The sequence below is a fragment of the Hippopotamus amphibius genome, chromosome 1, assembly GCF_030028045.1.
Source record: "Hippopotamus amphibius kiboko isolate mHipAmp2 chromosome 1, mHipAmp2.hap2, whole genome shotgun sequence".
NCBI classification, from domain to species: Eukaryota; Metazoa; Chordata; class Mammalia; order Artiodactyla; family Hippopotamidae; genus Hippopotamus; species Hippopotamus amphibius.
The window spans coordinates 131,697,553-131,720,058 of record NC_080186.1 but is presented as its reverse complement, the minus strand read 5'-3'; the positions used below and the strand labels follow the sequence as shown (position 1 = coordinate 131,720,058).

Here is a 22,506-nt window from a genome sequence, read left to right as displayed (position 1 = left end):
TCGGTTCCCTCCTCCCAACCTTTGGAAACTGCCTAAGTTTCTCCTACTTATAGGCACGGGAATCCCACCCCTACCCGTCACCCTGACTGAACTGTTTTCAAGCCCCTTACACTGTCCGAGGTGACCTTGTGCTTGTGTTTTCGTCCCGGACCTTCTCAGCCCCCACCCCCGCACCTTCAACACCCCGCGCAGAAGCTCTGCGGGGTGAGGGCTTCGACCCCTGTTGCAGGGCCTGGCACACAGTAGGCCTTCTTAAAGCGCTGCAATTAATGACAGAAACGTCAGCAGGCCGACGAGCCTGGCACCCTGAGGGCGCCCAGCCGCCCAGCGCGCCTTCCTTCCCCGGGCGCGGGAGCAGCGAGCGCGGGATGCTGAGCCGTTCCCCTCCCGCCTCCCGGTGCAAACTTTCAAAAGATGCGGCGGCCGGGGCCCCGCCCCTCCCCGCGTGGTTGGAGGCGGCGGGAGGCGGGGGCGGAGCCGGCAGGCCCGGGCCGGTGGCTCCGCCTCCTCCTCCTGCCGTTGCTTCCCTCACGGCACCCGCCCCAGCTGCCGCCCGCCGGCTCGCGAGTGCAGCCGCGATGCCCCGGAGCCCGACCCCGGCCCGGGTCCCCGGCCCACCGCGTATGTAGCCTCCGTGCGTCTCGAGCGCGCCACCGCCAACGCCGCGCCCCGACGCAGCGATGGGCAACACTGTGCATAGGACCCTGCCAGGTACGCCGGGGAGCCCTGCCCGGGAGGCGGGCGCCGGGGCTCTTCTCTCCTTGGGGGACCCTCTGGGTGACTTCCGGAGAGCCATCCCACCCCACCCCCCACCCCCCTTGAAGCCCTCGGCGGGCGCGGCGGACTGGAGTCTCCGGTGCCTCCCGACTCCCGGCTCAGCGCGCGCGGAGCGGCTGGGTTTTGCGCTCCGGGAGGGCGGGTACCGCGTCCTGGTTACCTTGGGGACCCCGGTGCTCTTTCTCCCGGCTTTGGCCAGATGCACGAAGGGGCCGTTGGGGCGATGCTGCGCGCCCCCTTGCCTTTGTTCCAGCCCCAGGGCGCTGATGAAGCAGCCCGGGGCGCTCCGGGGTGGGGTGGGGGTGGGGGGTGGGGGGTGAATGGAACCGGGTTCCGCAGGGCTTCCGACGGCCAGAAGCCGCCGGTTGCGCGGAGACTGCAGCGGCTGAGAGTGGGGGGTGCTGGCAGGGGTACCTCAGTTACCAGCAGCTCAGCGCCCCCGCGGCACATGCTGCCTTGGTTTGGCCACGTTCCCACGCGTACCCCGGCTGCGCCCCCCTCTGGTGTCAGCTCAGCTGGGGGCTCTCTAGCCCCTTGCAGTCGCCGCTGCCCAGCGCATCGCCCCCTAGTTAACACCACCCCGGGATTTCTGGGGCCAGAGTAAGGGGATCCACAGCTGGGAGGAGGTGGGAGTGTGAAGGCAGAGGAGGCCTTGCTAGAAAATACCTGGTAATTGTGGGAATAGATCAGCGCTGCTCAAAGGCTTGGAGGCTCAGCGCCCGGCGCTTTGCATACCCCAGCGCGGTATGTGCAAAGAAGCTTCACGGTAAAGGTGTGTATTCCGATTTTATAATGAAGAAACTGAGTTTCAGTGGCGGGGAAATGACACACCCAAGGTCATGTTGCTAGTGGGGGTGGGGGCAGTGTCTGGATTGGGACCCATGTCTGTCCGCCCACCCTCCTCCCTGCCAAGTCTTTAGGATAAATCTTTATTTTGCCTTAAGGCTGGGCATTTGTAGCATCCTTTAGGCAGAGGGTGAGAGACACATATGTGAGGTTTTAGGAGGAGAGGGAGGTATCACCTTCTCTCTGTTCTAACAGTCCCATATAGCTCTCCCTTCTAGGAGAGCTGTGTCCAAAAAAAAAATTATATATCAAAAAATAATTATTTCTTCCCCTGGAAGTGTTTGAAATGGATGGTGCTGAACCCCACATTCCCAAGGCTGGCTTATGAGAGAGGAGCCCTTCCTTCTACTTTATAAGTCCCTGGGCAGCTTTCAGGCCACTGCACACAGAATTCACCAAATTCTCAGAGAGGTGAAGTCATCAGCAGAGGGTCACCAGTTAATCAGTGGCAGAGGTGGGATTTGAATCCAGGTCCTCTTACCCAAGAGTGGCCACACCTCCTATGGCCAGGGCTATTGCCAGGATAAGGATGGGAGTGGGGATGGGGATGGGGATGGAGATGGGGAGAACTCACCCACCCAGTCCAGGAGTGTCCAGGAATATTGGCAAATAGAGCAGCAGATGCCCCCACCCCACCCCAGCCACAAAGATATGAGCCCCTTTGTGAGATTTCTTAATTAAGAAATGTTTATGCTGTTCAAGTAGAAAAGCCAGTCTGCCACCTGTGGGTCAGCCTTGGGGTAGATGAAGGGACAGACACACACCAGGCAGGTTAAATATAGCTGGATATTTATGTAGTCTCCATCCCACTTGGCCCTCTCTCTGTGGACTGGGCCACCTCGGGCTGGGAGCCTAGGATTAAGGTTGGTTACTCATGGCAGTAGTTAAGTGTGGAAAATTCAGACTCCACTGGGGCTGAAACTTGCATCGAGTTTGAGGAAGGAGACAGAACTGGCATTCCTGCGCCACATCAGGCTACAGGCGCCAAGAACACGAAGAACCGTTTGTTTTCTGACCTGCCCGTAATTAGTTTCTCACACACACTGTGCCGTTTTCACACCTCTGTGCTCAGTACACAATGCTCCCCACACCCGGAATATCCTTTCACTGTCTAGTCCATCTTTCAAAACCCAGCTCAGTTCTCACCTCCTCCGGGAAGCCTTCCCTGACCACCCACACCCAATCCCATTCTTTGCTCTGCCACCTAAATACCTTCTTGTCTCTGCTTGTTCATCGGACCACTTTGCATTGTCGTCACCCGTCTCCACGACTCGCCTTGGGGCTGACTGAGGACAGAGCCCACGTCTTGATCATCTTATATCCCTGGTTGCCCAGCCCAGAGCCTGGTGCCTGGCGGGGGCCCAAAAACTGGTGGCGGAGCTCACACGTTGCCTGCATCTTAGGCTGAAAGAACTCTTGGCTCAGTGTTGCCCTGTAGAAATCTTTGCACTATCGTTCCCAAGAAAAGGACACATGCGTGGGGTTCCTTTACGGGACTTGAAATAGAGAGCTGGCATTTGCCGAGCACCTGGATTCCATGCCAGGCTTCCTGCATATGTGGCTTCATTTACATGCCAAGCACGCTTCTCCTCAAGGCTCCTGCACTTGCCAATCCCTCTGCCTGGTACATTCTTCTCCCAGACCTCCACATGGTTTCCCCCTGCTTCCTCCAGGTCTCTGCTCCACGCGGCTCCTGCCACAGCCCCTGCCCCCAGCTCCCCCCACCCCACCCCCCACTTTGTGTTTTTTTCTTAGCATGGATCACCACGTGCGATCATCTGTCTCCCCAGGGAGGATTTTGTCTGTTTTATTCACTGCAGTATATTCAGCACCCGGAGCAGGTGCTAGGCTAGGACATAGTAGATGTTCAGTAAATATTTGCTGAATGAATGAATGAATGTAATTCTCAGCAGCCCTGCAAGGTAGGGATTATCATCTCCATTTTACAGATAAGGAAACCAAGGCTCAGAGAGGTAAAAATGACTCATCCCATTTCACATGGTTCATCCAGTTGGCAGAACCGGGATTGAAATCCAGGTTTATTTAGCTCCAAAGTCCTGCAGTATTCCCCTGACATGCAGTAGCCTCCCCATCCATGGTTCAGATACCATTTATTGGATGCCCCAGAGTACACATGGTGAGCTATTGTATACAATAAGGAAATGCTCCAAAAAAAGGAATGTCTTTTATGATCGATTGAAGGGAAGCCCCTTGGTGGCCCTCGCAAAGGGCGTCAGCAATTCAGATCAATGCCCTATAAACAAGTGCGCAGGGGTCAGTACGGAACTCCCATTCACTATGCTCTTACCGTGGGCATCACCCGTTCCCGTTCCAGCTGCAGTTCAGTCCTGCAAAACAAAACGCCCTTCTCCTCCATTTTACAGATGAGGAGACTGAGGCACAGAGAGGTTGAGACACTTGTCCCAATTCACGCAGTTAGGCAGTGGCAAACCTGGGCTTCGCAGACTCAGGTCTGTCGTGTTCATTATACCGCACTGTTGTTCTCTTTTGCTGCACTCCTTTAGCCTTAATCTGGGTTTTGCAAAGGAAAAAAAGCGTAAACATGTGTGGGGAGGGGAGGGCAGAATTCCAGCAGGGAGGGGAATGGGAGGAGGAACGTTCCCCCTTCTCCCACCAGCACATTTCAATCCCTTCCCTCCATGCGCCTCTGGGGTTCACCCACAGTTCCAGTTGGAGAAGAGGCTGAATTCAAACTGCCGGTCGGGTTTAATCATTAAGTCGGTCCATGCTCGACCAAGTCAACAGCTCTTTCTAGTGTTAGTTCAATGAGTGGTGTCCTGAGCTCTGGCATGAGGGGAGCGTGTTGACCCTGCTCTGTACCAAGCCCTGAGTCAAGGGCTTTACTCATGTTACCTATTTCATATCCTCCTAACAATACTTTAGAGGGGCTATATTTATCCCCATCTTACAGAGAGGCAGATGGAGGCTCAGAGAGGGACAAAGGCGCGCTGGTATAAGGGAGAGAACCAGTCTTCCTAACCTAGATGGTCAGTCTGCAAATGTTGTGCCCAGACCAGAAGCACCTGCTCCTACTGGCCCACTCAGAGGCCCTCCCTGTAGAGGCTCTTTCTTTATTTGACCTGGATACAGAGCCATGTGAGTGCTGGTCAGATCTGCTGTCCTCTGGCAGTGGGCAGTGATGTTCCGAGGGCCCGGCAGCCACTCTTTTCCCTGGATGTAGCTCTCGGGAGGACAGCGGCCTTTGTCACTCTCACAGCCATCGCGGTAGCTGCATGGAGGACCCAACCAGTGACATTCCTCTCTCTCTGCACCACTCTTCCTCTTTTACCCCGTCACAACATAGAGTTAGGTTGGGCTTGCCTGCCTTATCTGGCCCGTCTGCCTCTCGCCCAACAGGTCGTGAAGAATCACTTTTATAGCCTCCCAGTTGGGCAGGAGGCCTGAGCCAGAGCCTCTCAAAGGGATAGTGGTTCCTCCAACAGCGCTGAAACCTACCAGGCTGTCAGCACACGGGCAGGGGCCCTGACGAGTCAAGGCTCCTTGGTGATGGCCTGCGAGGGTGCTGGGGGCTGGGGGCAGGGGGTGGAGGGAAGGGCGGAGCAGTCTTACCCATCAGGGGACGTGAGGAACAGGAATGGGTCTGTCCATGTGTAGGAAACGTGGAGAAGTTACCTGTGGAGACTCTGGAGCCAGAAGGAACTAGGGCCTCCCTCTGCTTTTACCCTCTTTCTGATCCCACCTCTTCTCCTTTCCCTCTCTCTCTCTCTCCCCAGGCAGGAAAGGAGGGAGCTCTGGGGCTATGGGCATAGGGAAGGCTTCCTGGAGGAAGCGATGTCTGAAGGAAAGCCCAAGTGAATGTCTGCCTCCCCATTCAAATGTCATCTTTTTCTGCCTGCCTGTAGGGTCTTCTGTGGCTTGGTTGCCCCAAAAGCATGCTGATCTCTGATGAAGTGCTGTGCACCCAAGCTCAGGTGACTCTGGGGTGTTCCCTGCCCTGCATTTTCCTGAGTGAGCACCTGTGTTCATCTCTCTGACATCTACTGGGCACATCTGTGTGCTAGCCCTGGGGTTCAGCCATGAGTGAGATGGACAGCCACTGGCAGTCACCAGGGGAGCTGGCCACTGGTGGAAGAGGGGTAGAATTCTCTCGTAAAGCAGGTGATGTAGTTGGTTATATGACTACAGATCATAAAGTACTGCTACTCTGTGCCTCAGAAAAGGAGGGACCGACACCCCCAAACAAGGCCTGGCCACCAGATCAAGTGGTCTGTCTACTGTGGGTCATATGCAACCAGCTTTTTAAAAAGTCTTTAATGAGATAGAATAGAACGAAAAATAAAACATCTAAAATATCGAGTACATTCATGTAGGAAGAGTATTTTTGCCTCAAAACCTTTTGCTTCTGTTGTGCATGTATGTGTGTTGCATGTCACAGTGTCAAATGTGTTTCTCTCCACCAGTGGCAGTGGTTAAGGGTTGTGGTGAGATCACTCGCTGGTCTGCAGCAGCGGGAGGTCGGGTGTCCGGGTCTAGACACGCATCTTGGAGTCAGGCTGCCTGGGTTCAGATCTCAGCTCAGCCATTTCCCAGTGGAGTGATGTTGGGCAAAGACCCCCCTCTCTGTGCCTCAGTTTCCTCCCTGGAAGTGGGGAGGATGTGTAGCTCCCTTGCGGTTGGAGGGAGTGAGCATTAAACAGAGCCGAGCGGCCAGAGGCTTTAGCACAATGCCCAGAGTGGCTGTCATGCTTATTGTTGCCACCGTGGAAAGCAGAGGCCTCAGGCCTGCCCCTGGGGTCCCTAGATGGGGCTGGCTGACAAGTGCCCTTCACTTTCTGCCTTGAAAGCCCTGCCCCAGGTGACCACGAGCCTCGAGCTGAGGGGCTGGGTTGGGAGGCATCCCTTTCATAGCTCTGGCAGCAGTTCCCCAGGGTTCCTTGAGCCCTGTCCAAGACACCTCATTTCTGATGAGAAGAATCTGTCTGGCAGGTTGCATTTTGCAGTTTGCATTGGCTCACCAAACTTTCAGGTCTAGTGGGAGAGACCAATAAGAACAGGGCAGTTATGGTAAGTGGGGGAGGGGGAGCCCAGGAGGCGGTAAGAGCCTAGAGGAGGAAGCAGGGAAGGCTTCCTGGAGGAGGTGCTGTCCAGCTGAGACCAGAAATCAGAGACGTTAACCACAAGGGAATGGGAAAGTCTGTTCAAGGCAGAGGGTTAGATGTGCAAAGGCCTGAGGGGAGGGAGAACAGGGCATGTGAAGGGGGAGCTGCAGAATTCTGGGGGTCCCAGTGCAAGTAGGGGTGGTAATATGAGGTCAGAGCGGTGGATAGAGATCAGGTCGGAGGAAGAGGGGTTTCTTGCAGACCAGCTTGCAGTCAGGAGACTCAGCTTTCTCTGCTGCCACACTCCCCACCGGGATGATGTGCTGTTTGCTGGGCTGGGCCCCAAAGGCTGCTCAGAACAGGTTGTTTAATCTTCCCCGTGGACAAGAAGAGTCAGCTCTGTCCTCTTTTGGACCAAAGGGCTTTCTGTACTTGGTGGTGCTCTATGAGGGCTTAAAATAGAAGACCAGAAGCCAGGTGTGTGGTGAGAGCTTAGAGCAGAGAGGGAAGAGGAAAGGGGCCAGCGTGTGGTAGGTTGTGAGCGCCCACCTGGAGGGTGTAGCTGAGTGGTCAGAGCTGCAGCACACCCTCCCCATGCCAGCCCCTTTTTCTGTTTCATCCCCTTTAAACCATCAGGATGAGCCTTCCAGAAGTAGTCTCCCACTTCACAGATGAGGAAACTGAGCTCAGAAGGGTCCTGAGCCCTGCCTCGGGTCGGGCGGCTAGGACGCGGCAGAGCAGAGTTTAATCCCAAGCCTGCCTGACCCTAAAGCCCCCTCCCCCATCACTATGGGGCACTGTCCCCTGGGGCTTCTTGGGACTGCTGCCCCTTGTCCTCATCCTGAGCTCCTGAGTCCCCCCCTCCCCACAAGCTGTCCCTGCAGGCGCACCTTCTCACCCTCTTTGTCCTGGGAAGGTGAATTACCTCTGTCTTCAGAAGCCAGAATGAAGCTCCCCTTAGAAAAAGTCCAGCCCCCCAACCTCACCCACCTCACCCCAGGCCTGGAGACTCTAACTCAAAAGGTGGATGTGGCCTCTGGGAATCCTGCCCTGGAGGAGAATAGGTGAACCCCATCCTCCTGCCCGATCAAGGCTCCGGCTTCTGACGTGTCTGCCTGGTAAAAGCTGGCCCGTGCTTGGCCACCCCCACTTCCCACTGGCAGGTGTCACCGTGCACCCACATCCTCTCCCCTGAGCCTGGCTGCTACCCGGAGCTCCAGGCAGCCCCTACCAGTCAGTTGGCAAGGGCCTAGGGCCAGGTGAGAGCCTTTTGTCGCCCTGCACCCAGGCTTTCCTGCAGGCCAGGAGCATCCTGTCCCCCAGCTGTGCTGTCATTATTAGCAGAGTTGGTAATGGCACAGGCTGGGAGTCTCCAACCCTGGGTCTGAGTCTTGGCTCTGCCCCTTATTATCCAGACGAACGCCTTGACCTCTCTAAGCTTTGATTCCCTTTTCTGCAGAAAAGAGATAGTGATGTTACGTCTCAAGCCTGCAAAGCATCTGACAGATAGCGAGTGCTCACAGGGGGCCCCTGCTATGATTATTTATTCACTAGGCAAACAAGCCCCTGCTCCCGGCTGGGCCCGGCGCTCCCAAGGGAGACAGGCACAAAAGAATAATAATAACCGCTAGCTTGTATCACTCAGCCAGGCTGTGCCAGACACTGTTCTCAGCAGGTACTTGCATTTAGCCCTCAGGATGAGCCCTGTGAGAGAGCTACTAATTTTAGTCCCATGTAACTATTGAGAGAACAGAGAGGGCAAGTAATGCGCCCAAGGGCACACAGCTTGGGGAGTCCAACATAATTCCCACTAGAAGGAAGGGATGTTGATGTGGGATGGATGACCGCCAGGTCAGGACAGGGGGTCAGGTGGAGGGCATTTCACATGTGCCCTGGAAGCCTTCATAGTATTGAGCAGAAACCCGTGAGCATTTAGATTTGCCTGCCAGATTTCTTTTTAGTTACTCACCTACATCTGAGGTTATTGGTCTCACATCCCACCTCTAGGCATGGTAGGGTGGGGCCACTCTCCTGGTGGCTTATGGTTCGCTGTAGGGACCCCAGCTGATACTCCCAAAGTCTATGTATAGATCTCTAGCCCCCTTCCAAGGCAGGCCAGAGGACGACTGTTGTTCTGAGAGTTTTCTAGAGAGCAAAGCAAGAGCTGTGTCAGCCCCAGAGGGGTAGAGGATCCCAGCAGCATAGCCTGGGGACCCCTGGAACCTGACAGCTACCCCGCAGATCCAAAAGGCAGGGAGCAGACTTGATAGGGAAGGGTGCTGTGGACCAAACACAGACATGACCAGACATGTGCGGACATCATATGAGATTTCAGCTCAGTCAGAGGAAGAACTTTCTAACTGTGGAGGCTCTCTGGAAGTAGAATGAGGGCAGGGGAAAGTGCCCTTTGCTGGAGTGGCACTGGTGTTTAGCCCAATGGGACTTGACATGGTCATTGTAGAGGCAACCGGAGCATCAGATGGATCCAGGATGAATTGTCTGTTAAGGTGCCTTTTGACCCTGGGGTCTTATAGGAAGTACTAGCCAGTGCTTATCTGCTGAAAGCATGGAGGGCCCTTCATAATCTCTCACTTACCTAATCTCCCTGCCAGTTCTGCATGGTGGGAGGTTTTAGCCCCATTTTTCAGATTGGCAAACTGAGGCACAGAAAGATGAAACCATCTGCCCCGTCCCGGGCCCATCCCCTCTCCCGTGACCTCCCAGCCTCAGCACTTTTCCACACTTGGCAGCAGGTACTTCTGAGCAGCTGCCACGCTTGCACATCAGTCCCAGCTCACTCTCATCCCTTCCTCTTCATTCTCCTTATTACCAGGACTCAGGGCAGCTCAGAGCTGGCCTCTTGCCTCACCTCTGGGCAGAGGGGAGAAAGTTCTTTAATGAGTAAACCTTTTGGGGATACGGGTGGTGTGGGGGCATCTGGGGCCGTACTGGCAGTCGGCACCATGCCCACACCTATTAACAAGTGTGTTCCGTTTACATCCTCAACATTACACATTGTTTATATCATAACTATATCCCCCAGACACGTGTTTTCGTTCCTCTTCTCCAAGGATGATGGATTAATGAGGTGGGTGGGCACACACACCCACCCATCTCAAAAATTCCGAGAATGCTCAGAATCACCACGTCACACATCCCATTTGGCAGGTCAGGACATAGAGGACAAGAGCCTTGCAAAGGGTCACGCAGAGATACCAGATGGGGTCTTTGGCTGGAATCCCAAGAGAGATGGCTGAAACAGCACTGGTTTTGGAGGTAGTCTCATGTTCAAATCTCAGTTCTTCTATATCTAAGCTGTGTGACCCTGGACAAGTCACTTCCCCTCTCTGAACCTTCATTTCCCATCTTTAGGATGGGGAGAATGATGGTGCTTCCCTCATGAGACTGTGATGAGAAATAAACAGGAGACTCCATAAGAAGTCTGAGCCAACTTCTGAGCCCCATAAGATGGGGACTCTGTAACTGGGCATGCCTCACCCTCTTTGCCAGGGACCTTGGGCCAGCCCCTCCCCGTCTGAACCTGATGTCCTCATCTGGGAAATGAGTTCATAGGGGTATAGAGAGGCCCCAATGAGCCAACGACTCTCAGATCATCAGAGCTTAGGATGTATGAAATGGAGATTCTTATCAGGACTCCTGAGTTTGCATTTCCAACATTTATCCTTGACCTCTTGGGTCAAGGGGCAGAAGCCCATGCAGGCTTCCTGAAGGCGGTCTCAGTCCGCACTCAAGGGCTCTCGGGAGCCCTCAGGCATTTGGAAAAAGGCCAGTCTGACAGATGAGGGGGAGAGGAAGGAGAAAGCTGGATCTTTGGAGAAGGAAGGAGAGTGGAAGGGGCACCCTTGAGTCACTCTTCTGTGGGCATCAAAGCCAAACATGGCAGGAAAAGAACCTACCTTAGTTGAGGACCTACTGTGTACCAGGCTCTGTTCCTTCCCTGAAGGGATTACTTCTACACTTTGCCTGAAGCACTCATAGCATCCTTTTCCTAACCTTGGGAGCCAGGCTGCTATGGTTTCAATGCTAACTCTGCCACTTCCTGGCTGTGTGGCCTTGGCAGCTCTCCCAGCCTCTCTGAGCCTCCCTTCCTCACCGGCAGTGGGTCTGGTAGCAGTCACCTCCTTAAGCACTGTCAGGAGGATCACCAGATGTCTGGTGGGCAGAGGGCCAGCCGCAGGCTCTGGATGGCCCCCTGGGCGGTCTGCCTCTCTAATCACACCCCACCTCCAACCCCCTTTCGGACCTTGGGGACCTTAGGCTCTGGGGCTCCATCCCCCTGCTGTAATCTGCCACTGCTTTCCTTTTTTAGACGCTGCTTATTGTTCACCCCAAGTTCTGCCAACCCATGGCCTTTGAGTTGCTCAAAACAGGCTGAGGGATGGCATCCACCCCCCTCTCCCTCCCTGAGACCAAGCCAGGGCCTCACTCCACCTCTGTCCCAGAAGGTGGCTTATGCATTTGTACATAGCCTGCTTTTTTCTTGCAGGTCAGGGGGTAAGGGAGAGACTCCTCCCTCTGGGGAGAATGAGGCCTAAAACAGGAAGGATGCAACCTTCAGGGTGAGATAGGACCACATTCAAAACGAGGCACTGCCCTTACAGGCTGGGTGGCCTCTGGCCAGGACGTCCACCTCTCTGGGCCTCAGGTTCTTCACTTGGAAGCCACCTGGCAGGGTGTGGCCATGAGTGACTGGGCCACGTGGTGAGCCCCTGGCACACACTGGGAGTGCCACAGATTTGGGCTCCTACTCCTCGGGGCCAGCCAACACCACCCAGCCATGGAGCTTGGGAAGAGCGTTTCCTCAGCTCCAGGAGCAAGAACAGTGGTGTTCAGGGAGAGTTTCCAGCTGCTTTTGATCCTGAAAAGCAGGGCCAGTAGACCTGTCATTTCAAAGTTGGGACAGGGGCCCTGTAGCTGCCCACCTAGGACCGAGGATAGTGAACACAGCCAGACTTCTGGGCACCACCCAGGTTGGGGGAGGGGCTGCCCTCGGGGCAAAGAGAAGGAGAAAGCTGGCCAGTCAGCTGGTTTATCAGCAGGCAGCTGCCAGAAGCTGCCTGGAGAAGAAGCAGGTGTTGAGGGGCAGGACCGTGCCAGCCGTTGGAAGCAACATTCAAACCTGGACTAGTTTTCCCGCGCCCGCTTGCCGGATGTTTTGATAGGCAGGGAAGAGAGGAACGGACAGTTTCTATGGGAAGACCCAGGATTTGAATCTCATTCTTCAGAGAGATGGATCCTCAGAGGTTCTTTCCCTGCTCCAAGCCCTTCAGTGGCCCCCAGAGCCTTCTTGAGGACCTTAACCTCCTCTGCTGGGCCTTTAAGACCCTTTGTGATACAGCCCCTGACCCCCTCTCCACCTTCCCCTCTCCCTTCCACACTCTATTCCCTGCAGTTCCCCTGGTGCACTCAGCTTGGTCTCACCTCCAGGCCTTTGCCTGTGCTGTTGCCTCTGCCTGAAACACAGTTCCCCATCCTTTATCACCCACCCCCCTCAAGCCGCTTCTTCCTCAGACTGCAGAGCAGCCACTCTGAGAAGCATCCCTGTGGCCCCAGCCCTCCGTGCTGACCACCCTGTGCAGTCATGGTGTCTGTGTCCATCCCCCCTGCTGATCTCTCAGCTCCGGGGACAGGGGCTGTGTGTGACTTGTCGGCGTGTGCGTCCCTGCAGCCAGCGTGGCCCTGGCATGGAGCGGATGCTCCGTAAATGTCAGATGAAGGAGGAAGTGATGTACTTGAGAAAGAATGAAGGCACATTCCCCCCACCCTCCGCAGCAGTGGGGCCCTAACCCCGGGAGCCGGCACTTGTGAAGCTGGAGTTTCCTGGGTCCCTTTATCAAGGAGAGACCTCAACCGAGGGGCCCAGCGGAGGGTCGGAGCCGGCCTGGGAATCCCGACTCTGTTGAGCACACTTGGAGGGGGCACTGGGATAACCTCACTCCCTGGGGACTCAGTACATCTGAGCCCACTTGAGCCAAGAGGGCTGCCACTCAGACCTGGAAGGAGTGGGCTTTTCTCCCAATGAGCAGTGTCACGGGACCTCCGGTCTCCCTCCCGGGCCTCCTCACAGCTGTTGACAGCAGTGTTGGGCCTTCCCGGCGGCACTGCGCTGACCGGGTTCTGTTTGCAAAGAACAGGAGTGGGGAGGAGCAGGGAGGAGCCCGGTTTCCAGTGCGGGCTGGCCCCTTTCCATCCTGGGTGCTGGCCGACCAGGCCTCCGAAACAGAGAACAAAGTCGCATTGGGCTGGCATCTGTCTCCTGGGTGCGTGTCACTGCCCTTCTTGGCAGAGATGAGGGAGGCTTGGTTATTTTTTTTTTCTAACCCACTTTCAAATCCACCAATAGAAAAGGTGCTCTCTGTTGCCAAAGAAGACCAATATCCCTCCCCTGCTTGGGGTGACAGGAAGCCTTGCCAAATACCAACCTTGCCTTTTCTTTTTTAAAGCACACGCGTGTGCACACACACACACACACGCACACACACGTGCACCATGTTGCTTTCTACCAGTGTCACTTGGACCAGAGACTTCTTACTGAAGGTCCACAGCCTGAGGCTGGATGTTGCTTGGGTTCAGGAAGCCCTGGAAGTTGTATGTTAAGTTGTGTGAGTGGAGCATGGCTGTGTTTTTGGAGGGAGAGAGGCCCCTATAGCTTTCATTATGCTTAGCCAGGCCCATGGCCCCGGCCCCCAAAGGCCACAGGCCTTGGAGAGGGGAGGAGGGTGGGAGGAAGGGCCTGAGCCTGGCCCTCTCCTGCCACCACCCACCTCTGCTGCCTTGGTTTCCTCATCTGGAAAATGAAGGTGGTAAAACCTACCCTGCAGGGTTGTTTAAGACTGTAAACTCAATATACAAAGACCCGTGCCAGCATGTAACCAGGGCTCAGGAAAAGGCTAGTTAAATCCGCTGGTGAGAGGGAGGGGGCAGAATACATGGTCCCCGCAGTTGGCAATTCCCTTTCCCGGTGGAGCAGAATCTGCTGAAAATTTCAGCCAGAATGCCATCTGCTGAATGCCAGCACGCTGGAGGCCGTCATCTTGGCGGCCAGAGAAGCCAGAGCTGTTGCTTCCTGCCATCCTCCTGGCTGTAAATGCCATTTCCTTGGGCTCTTTTTAGATCAAAGGAGAGGCTGGGTTGGGGCAATGAGCAGGCAGCATTCAGGGGTGGCAGAGTGCACATTTGGGATGCTGATGGGATGGCTTAAAAATAGGCCTCTGTCCTTGGACACCCAGGGAAAGGGAGCCTGGGGTTTTCAAGAGGCCTTTCCTAGCCAAGGTTATCAGCCTTCCATGGGAGAAACGTTGCAGGATATATTCCCTGGACCCACAAGTAGCCATCTCCAACCCAGGAGTAAACCTTTTCTTGGCAAAGGAACTAAATAAGGTAGCTAAGGGCGGGGGCGGAGCGGGGATGTGGGACCCAGTGTTAAGTGAACACCTACTACATGCTACACAGTGTCTGACCGGTTGGCCTCGTTCATCCCCACAGCAATCGTGCAGGGTGGAGATCACTCTTACCAGTTTTCTAGGTCTGGTTGGGGGGCCCAGAGAAGTTAAGCACGTACCTCAAGATCACACAGCTACGAAACAACAAAACCAGAGTTTAACCCCCCGTCTGTCTGACTCCAAGCCTGCGCTCTTTTTAACGCCTCTCAAATTGAGATTTAGAAAATAAGAGTGTGGGAGAGATGGAGTGAGGCGCTCGCCCGGGGGTTGGACCTGATGTTCCCCGCGGGGGAGGGAAGGCACATTTAGCGCACATCCGTTGAGTGCTGGGTCTCCTGCCTGGAGCCTTCTGTGCTCTCCTCGCCTGCCCCTCTCGGCAGCCTGAGGCAGCCTGAGACCGAGCTCTGCTTTCACACACTATTCACAGAGGATGACTTGCCCGAAGGCCCCTCAGACAAATCAGCAGCAGAGCACAGGCTCGAACCCAGAGCCCGTGAGGGCCGTTCTAAAGCACTGATTTGAGTAAGCCCCAAAGCAGCCCCCCGGAGCGGTTCTGATGTCCCCCTGCCCTCCTGAAGGACCAGCCCAAGGCTGGCAGTGGCAACAGTGGTTTAGCCAGAGCAGAGCCCCCTCCTCCCTAAATACCCACAGCCACTCATCACCCACCCCCAAAATCTCTGCTTATGCATTTTCGAGTGGGGCATTGCTTCCTTGACTGGACGCTGGAAAGACCCTCGTCTCTGGTCTTGGCAGGGCCGGCCGGAGCAGTCTTTGGTTAACCACGAGGGGTGGGCCGGGACTGTCCCCTCCTTCCTACACACAGAAAGGGACTGCAGAGGTCTCCCCTAGGTTCCCACTGCATAGAAACGCCCTCCCCCCGCCTTGTTCTTAGAGTCTCTGGACCAAGTTCCTGGCCAGAGAGGGGAGGGGCTCACCAGCCAGAGGCAGCACCCCCGGCCTTGCACGGGAGGGAAGGGTCTGGTCCCTGGCGTGGGGTGGGGCCCTCTCCCCGGCAGAAGGTTTTCTCACGAGTGACGGGGTGTCCATTTGAATCAGCTCTTGGCGCCAGCAGCCGGGAACCTCTGTGCCTGTGGACCCAGCCATTTGGGGGAACAGCTGAAGTGATCACCAGGAGGGGAACAGCAGGAGACATTTTGGCTCTCGCTGGAATATTCTGCAGCCGTGAAACATAGCACAGTGAATGCTCGGGAGCCATGTGGGAAAAAACCCTTTTTATGTAATGTTGAGTTAGGAAAGAAAAGGCAGGAGGCAAAGTGAAACGTGTGCTCTGATTGCGAGGAAGTTAAAAAAGGTACTCAGTACTACTTAGTGCTTAGTACTTCTGTTCTACTTATGGAAGAAGGGACAGGAGGAAAGAGCACCGGTTTGGGGGCAGACAGAGCTGGGTTCACGTCTCCTTGTAGCTGCAGGAAGTGTCTTTTCCCGGAAAACGCAGGCAATAATGCTGGGTGAAGATTTGTATTGAGAATTACCTACAACCATGTATTAAAAACATCCAGCCCAAGACACGGCGCATAGTGAGGGCACAGCCAGCGGTTCTTCCGTGGGTAAGGGTCAGGCAGGGAAGATGAAAAATTGTGTTGTGAGTTAAAGTGTAAATGTGGAGAGAAGAGGGGAAGTTTCCTCCTTCTTCCCAAACTTTCTCTAATATGGCTGTAGTGTTTCTTGGTATAATTTAAATGATAAAGTTCAGGTTTTCCATTGACATCCCTGAACTAGGATGTGTCTCCGAGGGCCCTGGGTTGCATGGCCACAGTTTTCTGTTCCATGTGGAAGCTGCTTTCCCTGAGCTGAGCTAAAAGCAGATGCTGGTGTACAATTTGGAGATTGCTTCTTGTTGTTCTTTCATTTTAAGCATTTTCAGTTTGTGTAAATAACACATCCTCTTAGAGACTTTTTCACTCTGGTTTTCTTTATCTCACATCAGGACTCTGGCCTCAGAGGAGGGAAAAATATAGTGTTTATCCCTCATGCCCCGAAGGAAGTTGGATCCTGTAATCAAAATTAAACAAATATGTAAACTTTGCTGGTTGCTTGCCTTTTACCCTAACATATAGCTGGTTTAGCAGGAAACTTCCCCTTATAGTAACAAGGCAGTATTTCTCCCCACCCCAGCATCCACTGAAATCACCCGACCACGCTGAAGGAACATCTGCTTAGGATTCCCAAGCCAGTTGTGTAAAGAAACTCTCTGATTGAGAGATAAGGTTGGAAAAACAACAGTGATGGGAGCTGAGATAAAAATAATCAAATAAGGGTGGCTTGTGCTCTTTGGTGCTTTTGATCTCTGGTCCCATGTAATGTTTCCTGGAGAGTTTGCCAGCTGCAGGGACCTTGGAGAAAATCTGGCCTGTTGGGCACGGGAGGAAGCTGGCGCCCAGAGTCGGGTGGCTGGTACAAGGCCACAGTGCGCATTGAGAATGCAGGCTCTGCTGTCCTGGGCGGCCTCTCCTGATCGTTTATACCTGGACGGTATCTCCCCCACTCGTTTGATTTTTGTCCTGCCGGTATTGCTGTCCAGTGGGCCCTTGCTCTTATCCGTGTGGTTCTGGAGATGGCCTGCGGCCTGGCTCTGTGTCTACCCTCCTCGCTGCCTCAGCAGCCCTCCCGCAGAGGCAGTGCTGGCCTGCCCTGCTGGGTGCCCCTCGGGACTCTCTCTCCCATGCTGTGCACGCTGAGCCTCGCAGGCAGGCATTCAGGGCCTTCCCATCTGGTCCTGAGGACGTCGATGGCACCCTCACCCCTCACCCCTGCAAAGCAGTGGCCGCCCGACCTCAGACGCCCTCTGCCACTCCGACTGTAGTACTTACCCTCCCCTCCAAGTCCAGCTTTCCCCACCTCTGCCCCTAGTGTTCCCTCTGCCTGGAATGTCTCATCTCTTCCCTTAAGACCTGACTCAGTGGTCATCACCCCGCCCCCCAGCCCCTGGCCTAATAGCCCCCCAGTGCCAATGTCTAATGTGGTCTCTATTGTTATCATTGGCCCTGTTGTTCATGTCTATTCATCTCTGTGTCTTCTCTTCCATGGAGAGGCTCATCTCTACAAGGGCAGGATTGTGCTCCCTCAGTGCTTCACACCAGCAGATGCATCTGCAGAAAAGATGGATGGGTGGGTGTTTGGATGGATGATGGACAGATGGATACATGGACAGATGGACAGATGGATGGATGAATGGATAGATGGATGCATGGATGGATGGATAAATGGATGGATGGTTGGATGGATGGATAGGTAGATGGATGGATGGATAGATGGATGAATGGAAAGATGGATAGATGGACAAATGGATGGACAAATGGATAGATGGATGCATGGATGGATGGATAAATGGATGGATGGTTGGATGGATGGATAGGTAGATGGATGGATGGATGGATGGATGGATGGATGGATGGATGGATGGATGGAGTGAACATTTTTCCTTCTGCCCTCATCCATCAGTCCAATGCCTAGCAGGCCCTTGTCGGGGTACAAGGAATTAACAGGTGGTCTCTTGCCTCCCTCTCCTACATCGAGGGTCTACAGCCCAGCCCTTCTGTCTATCCTGTGTCAATTCCTAAAGAGAATATGGTGAAATGACTACAAAGGCAGGATGGAGGTCACACAAACCTGGTTTCAATTGCAGCTCTGCCTTTAGCTAAGCCAGCCGTGTGACTTTAGGCAAATAAATCAACCTGTCTGAAACGCTACATCTTCATCTGCATGATGAGGATAATGGTAGTCCTTACCTCACAGGGTTATTATAAAGATTAAATGAGGAAATGCATGGCAAGTAACCAGGCCAAAGCTGGTGTCCCGCACAAGGTTACTGAATGCATGGTGACTATCAGTCAGGACAGTTGTGGTTGCAAGTATCAGAAATCTAGCTCAACCTGGCTTATAAGCAAAAGAGGACTCCCCTACCCGAAAAGTTTACAGTGATCTGATTGGCCAGGCCTCATCATACCCAAATTTCTAGAGTTGGGGTGAGATCAACCCACTAGTTGGGGAGAAGCTACAAGGGTGAGTCAAATATTATCCATACTCTGGCTGTAGAATTTATAGAAGTTTTAATATAACCGGAGTGCGGCTAATTTTTGACTCACCCTCATAGATCTCCCCAGGAGAACTGCAGCACAGTAACCAGAAAAGGAGGAACAGACGCTGGGCAGACAGGTGCAGCCCATGCCCACGGGGCTAAATGCTGTAGGAGCTGCAGAAAACTGGCCATTTTCATGATGGTCCAGGGCCTGTGGGAAGTGGTGCTTGGCCAGTCCCTCCAGGGCTCCCTTTACCCTCCTTGGGTGGGAGTGACCTCTGACATTCTGCCTTCCTGTGTCAGAGGTAGTCAGCCAGGAGACCCCGAGAAAGGGGTTCCTGCCCAGAACCTAAGTGACCTTGAGATTGGATGGGCTCCTTCTCCCTTTGTGGACTCATTTTTCCCATCTGCAAAATGGCTTACATGAAGAGATGCTCTCTGAGGTCTGCTCTAGCTCTATTAAAAAGGCAGCAGCTGGCATTTATCAAGTGCCTGGTGTGTGCCAGCTCTTTGCTGGGCTCGGGGGAATAACAGATGAAATGGACAAGTCCCTGCTCTCCAGAGTCCATGCTCTGGTATCTCCCAATCCTTCCTTACTGCCTCTCTGCTTCCCCTTCAAGTATCTGTCATAGATCCAAAAGGCCTTTTAAAAAATTTTATATATTTTGAAAATATAGTTTAAACTATATTTATTGTATACAGTTTAAATATCCAAAGCAAAGACAGTCATTCCTCAGTATCCTGGGGGCGGGAGGATCAGTTCCAGGACCCCCCACAGATACCAAAATCCTCAGATGCCCAAATCCCTTGTATCAAATGGCATAGTATTTGCATATAACCTGCACATATCCTCCCTTATACTTTAAATCATCTCGAGATTACTTATAATACCTCATACAATGTAAATGCTATGTACATCGTTGTAAATACAATGTAAATGCTATGGAAGCAGTTGCCGGGTCACAGCAAATTCAAGTTTTGAGTTTTGGAATTTTCTGGAATCTTTTTAACCATCCCCCAAATATTTTTCAATCCATGGTTGGTTGAATCCGCTGACACAGAACCCAGAAACAGAGGGCCAACTGTGTGTTGAATGTTTTTTGTTTCTCTCATGAAAAACAAAAACCTCCAAACCTCTACTACCTCCAAAACATATCCAGACTTAGACCCCTTCTCACCACCTTTACTCACACCTACCCCCTCCCAACCTGAGCCACCGTCATCTCTGCCCTGGAATAATCTAGCAATCTCGTCCTAGCCCCCAGCTTCCCTACCCACCTCCCTCATCAACAGCACTCTCTCCACCGTGGCCTGAACATTCCTACCATTTCTTTGCTCTAAACCTCCAGTAATGCCCCATCTCACTCAGAGTAAAACAGTTAAAGAAAAAACAAACCACAAACATATGGTCTCTTCCCCACCCCCTATTCCCTACCACTCCAGCTCTGCTCTCATTGCCTTCCACTCCCAATCCACTGACACCATTGCAGCCACATGAGCACATTCTCACCACAGGGCCTTTGCACTTGCTGTTACCCCTGCCTGGAATGCTCTTCTGCCAGATACCTTCACCTCCTTCATGTCTCTGCTAAAAAGTCACTCATCAGAGAGACCCTCCCTGAAAATTCTGCCTAACATGACACTCCTTTCTGCCCCCTCCCTTGGCTGCATCCCACCAGGCAGGGTACTTTTTATTTATTGCCTAGCTTTGCCCACTGGAATGTCAGAGCCATCCGAGTGGGAACATTTTGTGTCTTGATGATGGCTGTATTTCTAGTGCCTAATATGGTAGCTGGCACATTCTACGTGCTCACTAAACATTTGTTGAATGGATGAATGACCAAGGTCCCTTAAGGGTTTTTGTTTTCTTATTTATTCTTGGCTTTATTCCTTCTATTTTGCCTCCTATGGGTCAGTGGCTTCTGTTTGGAGAAGGGTGTCCCAGCTTCCCGGCAGGAATTCCTACCTCAGAGGCTAGGGCTTCCTTCCCCTCGGGCCTGGGGAGGGGAGCCACGGCGTGCCTGCCTCGTCATTGCCTTTCTCTCTTCATTTTCTCCTGTCCCCGCTCCCCTTAGCCTCAATATTAACTGAACCCCATGATGTGCCCAGAGCCCAGTGAACCCTGTGGCTGGCGTGGGAAGAATAGTCCTACAGCGGACTCTCATTCCCTGGGGTCGCCATTCTACAGATCATTGGGTGCCAGGGGCTGCCTGTGATTTGTAAGCATTTGCCATGAAAATTGTAATTCAGCTTCTGCTGTGGGTGAGCAGCAGAGACTTGTACAGTAATTACCCACCTGGCTACCTCTCAGGCTGCCGGAGCCTCCCAGGAGCTGCCCCGGGGGATGGAGGAGGAAAGGTGGGAAGGGTGAGGCACCCACCTCCAGACCGGGCCACCTGGGTTTGTGGCCAGCGGCCAGAGCCTTTGAAAGGAGTCTGTCCCAAGATTCTCCCGGTCCTTCGGGGCAAAATTCCCATAGAAATGCGTTATGAAAGGTGTACGTTCTAGAGAAGCCAGTCTTGCTTATAAAGAATGCCTTCCTTTTCTGTGGGTAAAGGCGAAGGGAAGTCAGAATCCTGGCTCAGGTGTCCTTTGGAACCTCAGTGTTTTGATCATGTTATTAATTGCCTATTAAGAACCCCGTCCACATAATCATGTAACAGCTGTGTGAGTTAAGCAACATCCCCATTTTACAGGCAAGGAAACAGGCTAGAGAAGTGGCAGGGTCTGCAGCACACTACACAGCCAGGAAGTGCCAGAGAGCTTGGATTCCAGGCTGCACTGGGGTCCCAAGAGTGCACCCACATTGCCTTGCTTTTTAATAAAAATAACACAGAGCAAAGCAGCCAAAGACCTCCCACTACTCCCCAAGAATCCAAGGCCACTGTTCCCTTTAGAGGGACTTTGCAGCCCCAGAGGCAGCTTATGGAGGAAGCCTCTAGATGTAGAGGGATTTGATGGGGACGGAGAAGTCAGTTGACCCCAGCCTGGCTGTTGTGAAAAACGCATTGGTGTCGGCCTGTCTGGGAGTGAAACAGCTCTGAGCAGTGCTTCGCTGGACGCACATAACACACACACACATACACACAGCCTCACACTTAGCTCATCTGTGAGGTGAGTATGGTGATTTTGCTGTGCAGCCTTGGGCAGATTGGAGTGGCTGGAGCTTTCTCGATGACCGGCCTAATTAAGATGGAATTTCAAAATGGAAATGATTATTAAAAGGCCAATCGGGACCTAACCCTCCTGCCTGTCTCTTCCCACAGACTCGAGCCCGCCCGCGCGCCTCCTGGCCACCCGGCCTTGCTGCGGCCCCGGCCCGGAACGGCGCCCGGTCCTGGGCGAAGCGCCGCGCTTCCACGCGCAGGCCAAGGGCAAGAACGTGCGGCTGGACGGCCACTCGCGCCGGGCCACGCGGCGCAACAGCTTCTGCAACGGGGTCACGTTCACGCAGCGGCCCATCCGGCTGTACGAGCAGGTGCGGCTGCGCCTGGTGGCCGTGCGCCCGGGCTGGAGCGGGGCGCTGCGCTTTGGCTTCACGGCGCACGACCCGTCGCTGATGAGCGCCCAGGACATCCCCAAGTACGCCTGTCCCGACCTGGTCACACGGCCCGGCTACTGGGCCAAGGCGCTGCCCGAGAACCTGGCGCTGCGCGACACGGTGCTGGCCTACTGGGCGGACCGCCACGGCCGCGTCTTCTACAGCGTCAATGACGGCGAGCCGGTGCTCTTCCACTGCGGCGTGGCCGTGAGCGGCCCGCTCTGGGCGCTCATCGACGTCTACGGCATCACCGACGAGGTGCAGCTCCTCGGTAGGTTGTGGCCGCCGCTGGAAGGGGGAGAGGGCGGCCCCGCCTGGACCAGGCAGCGGCTCCCCGTGCGCATGAATGGGTGTTTCTTTAGCATTCACGAATACCGAGGGTTCGCTTTGCCAGCTGACACATTTCAACTCATTTATTTCTGGGGACAACCCACCACCTCCGTTTTAGCGATGAGAAAACTGAGGCACGGAGCGGTTACATGACTTGCATGGCAAAGCCAGGACTGGAGCCCACGCGGCTGTGGTCCAGAGTCCCAATCCACTGACTAACTCAGCAATCACTCATGACCTAATCTTCCAGCATCCACACTGCCCTGGCAGTGAGCAATATGTATTGTATCAAGGCCCACAGTTAAGGGGCTCAAGGTCCACTGGGGAGGCAGGCAGATAAGTGCAGCCCTGGCTCTAACAGAGGAGGCAGCCGCTAATGCTGAAGTCCTGCTGGTGAGAACTCATGGGGCTACAAAGTCTGCTGCTCTT

General features: G+C 54.1%; 1 protein-coding gene across 1 annotated transcript in view; it reads left to right on the top strand.

Moving 5' to 3' along the window:
- Positions 1-542: 542 nt before the first annotated feature.
- Positions 543-22,506, top strand: part of NEURL1B (neuralized E3 ubiquitin protein ligase 1B) — a 45,446-nt gene continuing 23,482 nt past the window's right edge. Inside the window, exons 1-2 of the mRNA XM_057729019.1 lie at positions 543-711; positions 21,473-22,018. Of these exons, the coding sequence (XP_057585002.1) occupies positions 681-711; positions 21,473-22,018 (577 nt within the window). The 5' untranslated portion in view covers positions 543-680. The remainder of the gene's footprint in view (positions 712-21,472; positions 22,019-22,506) is intronic.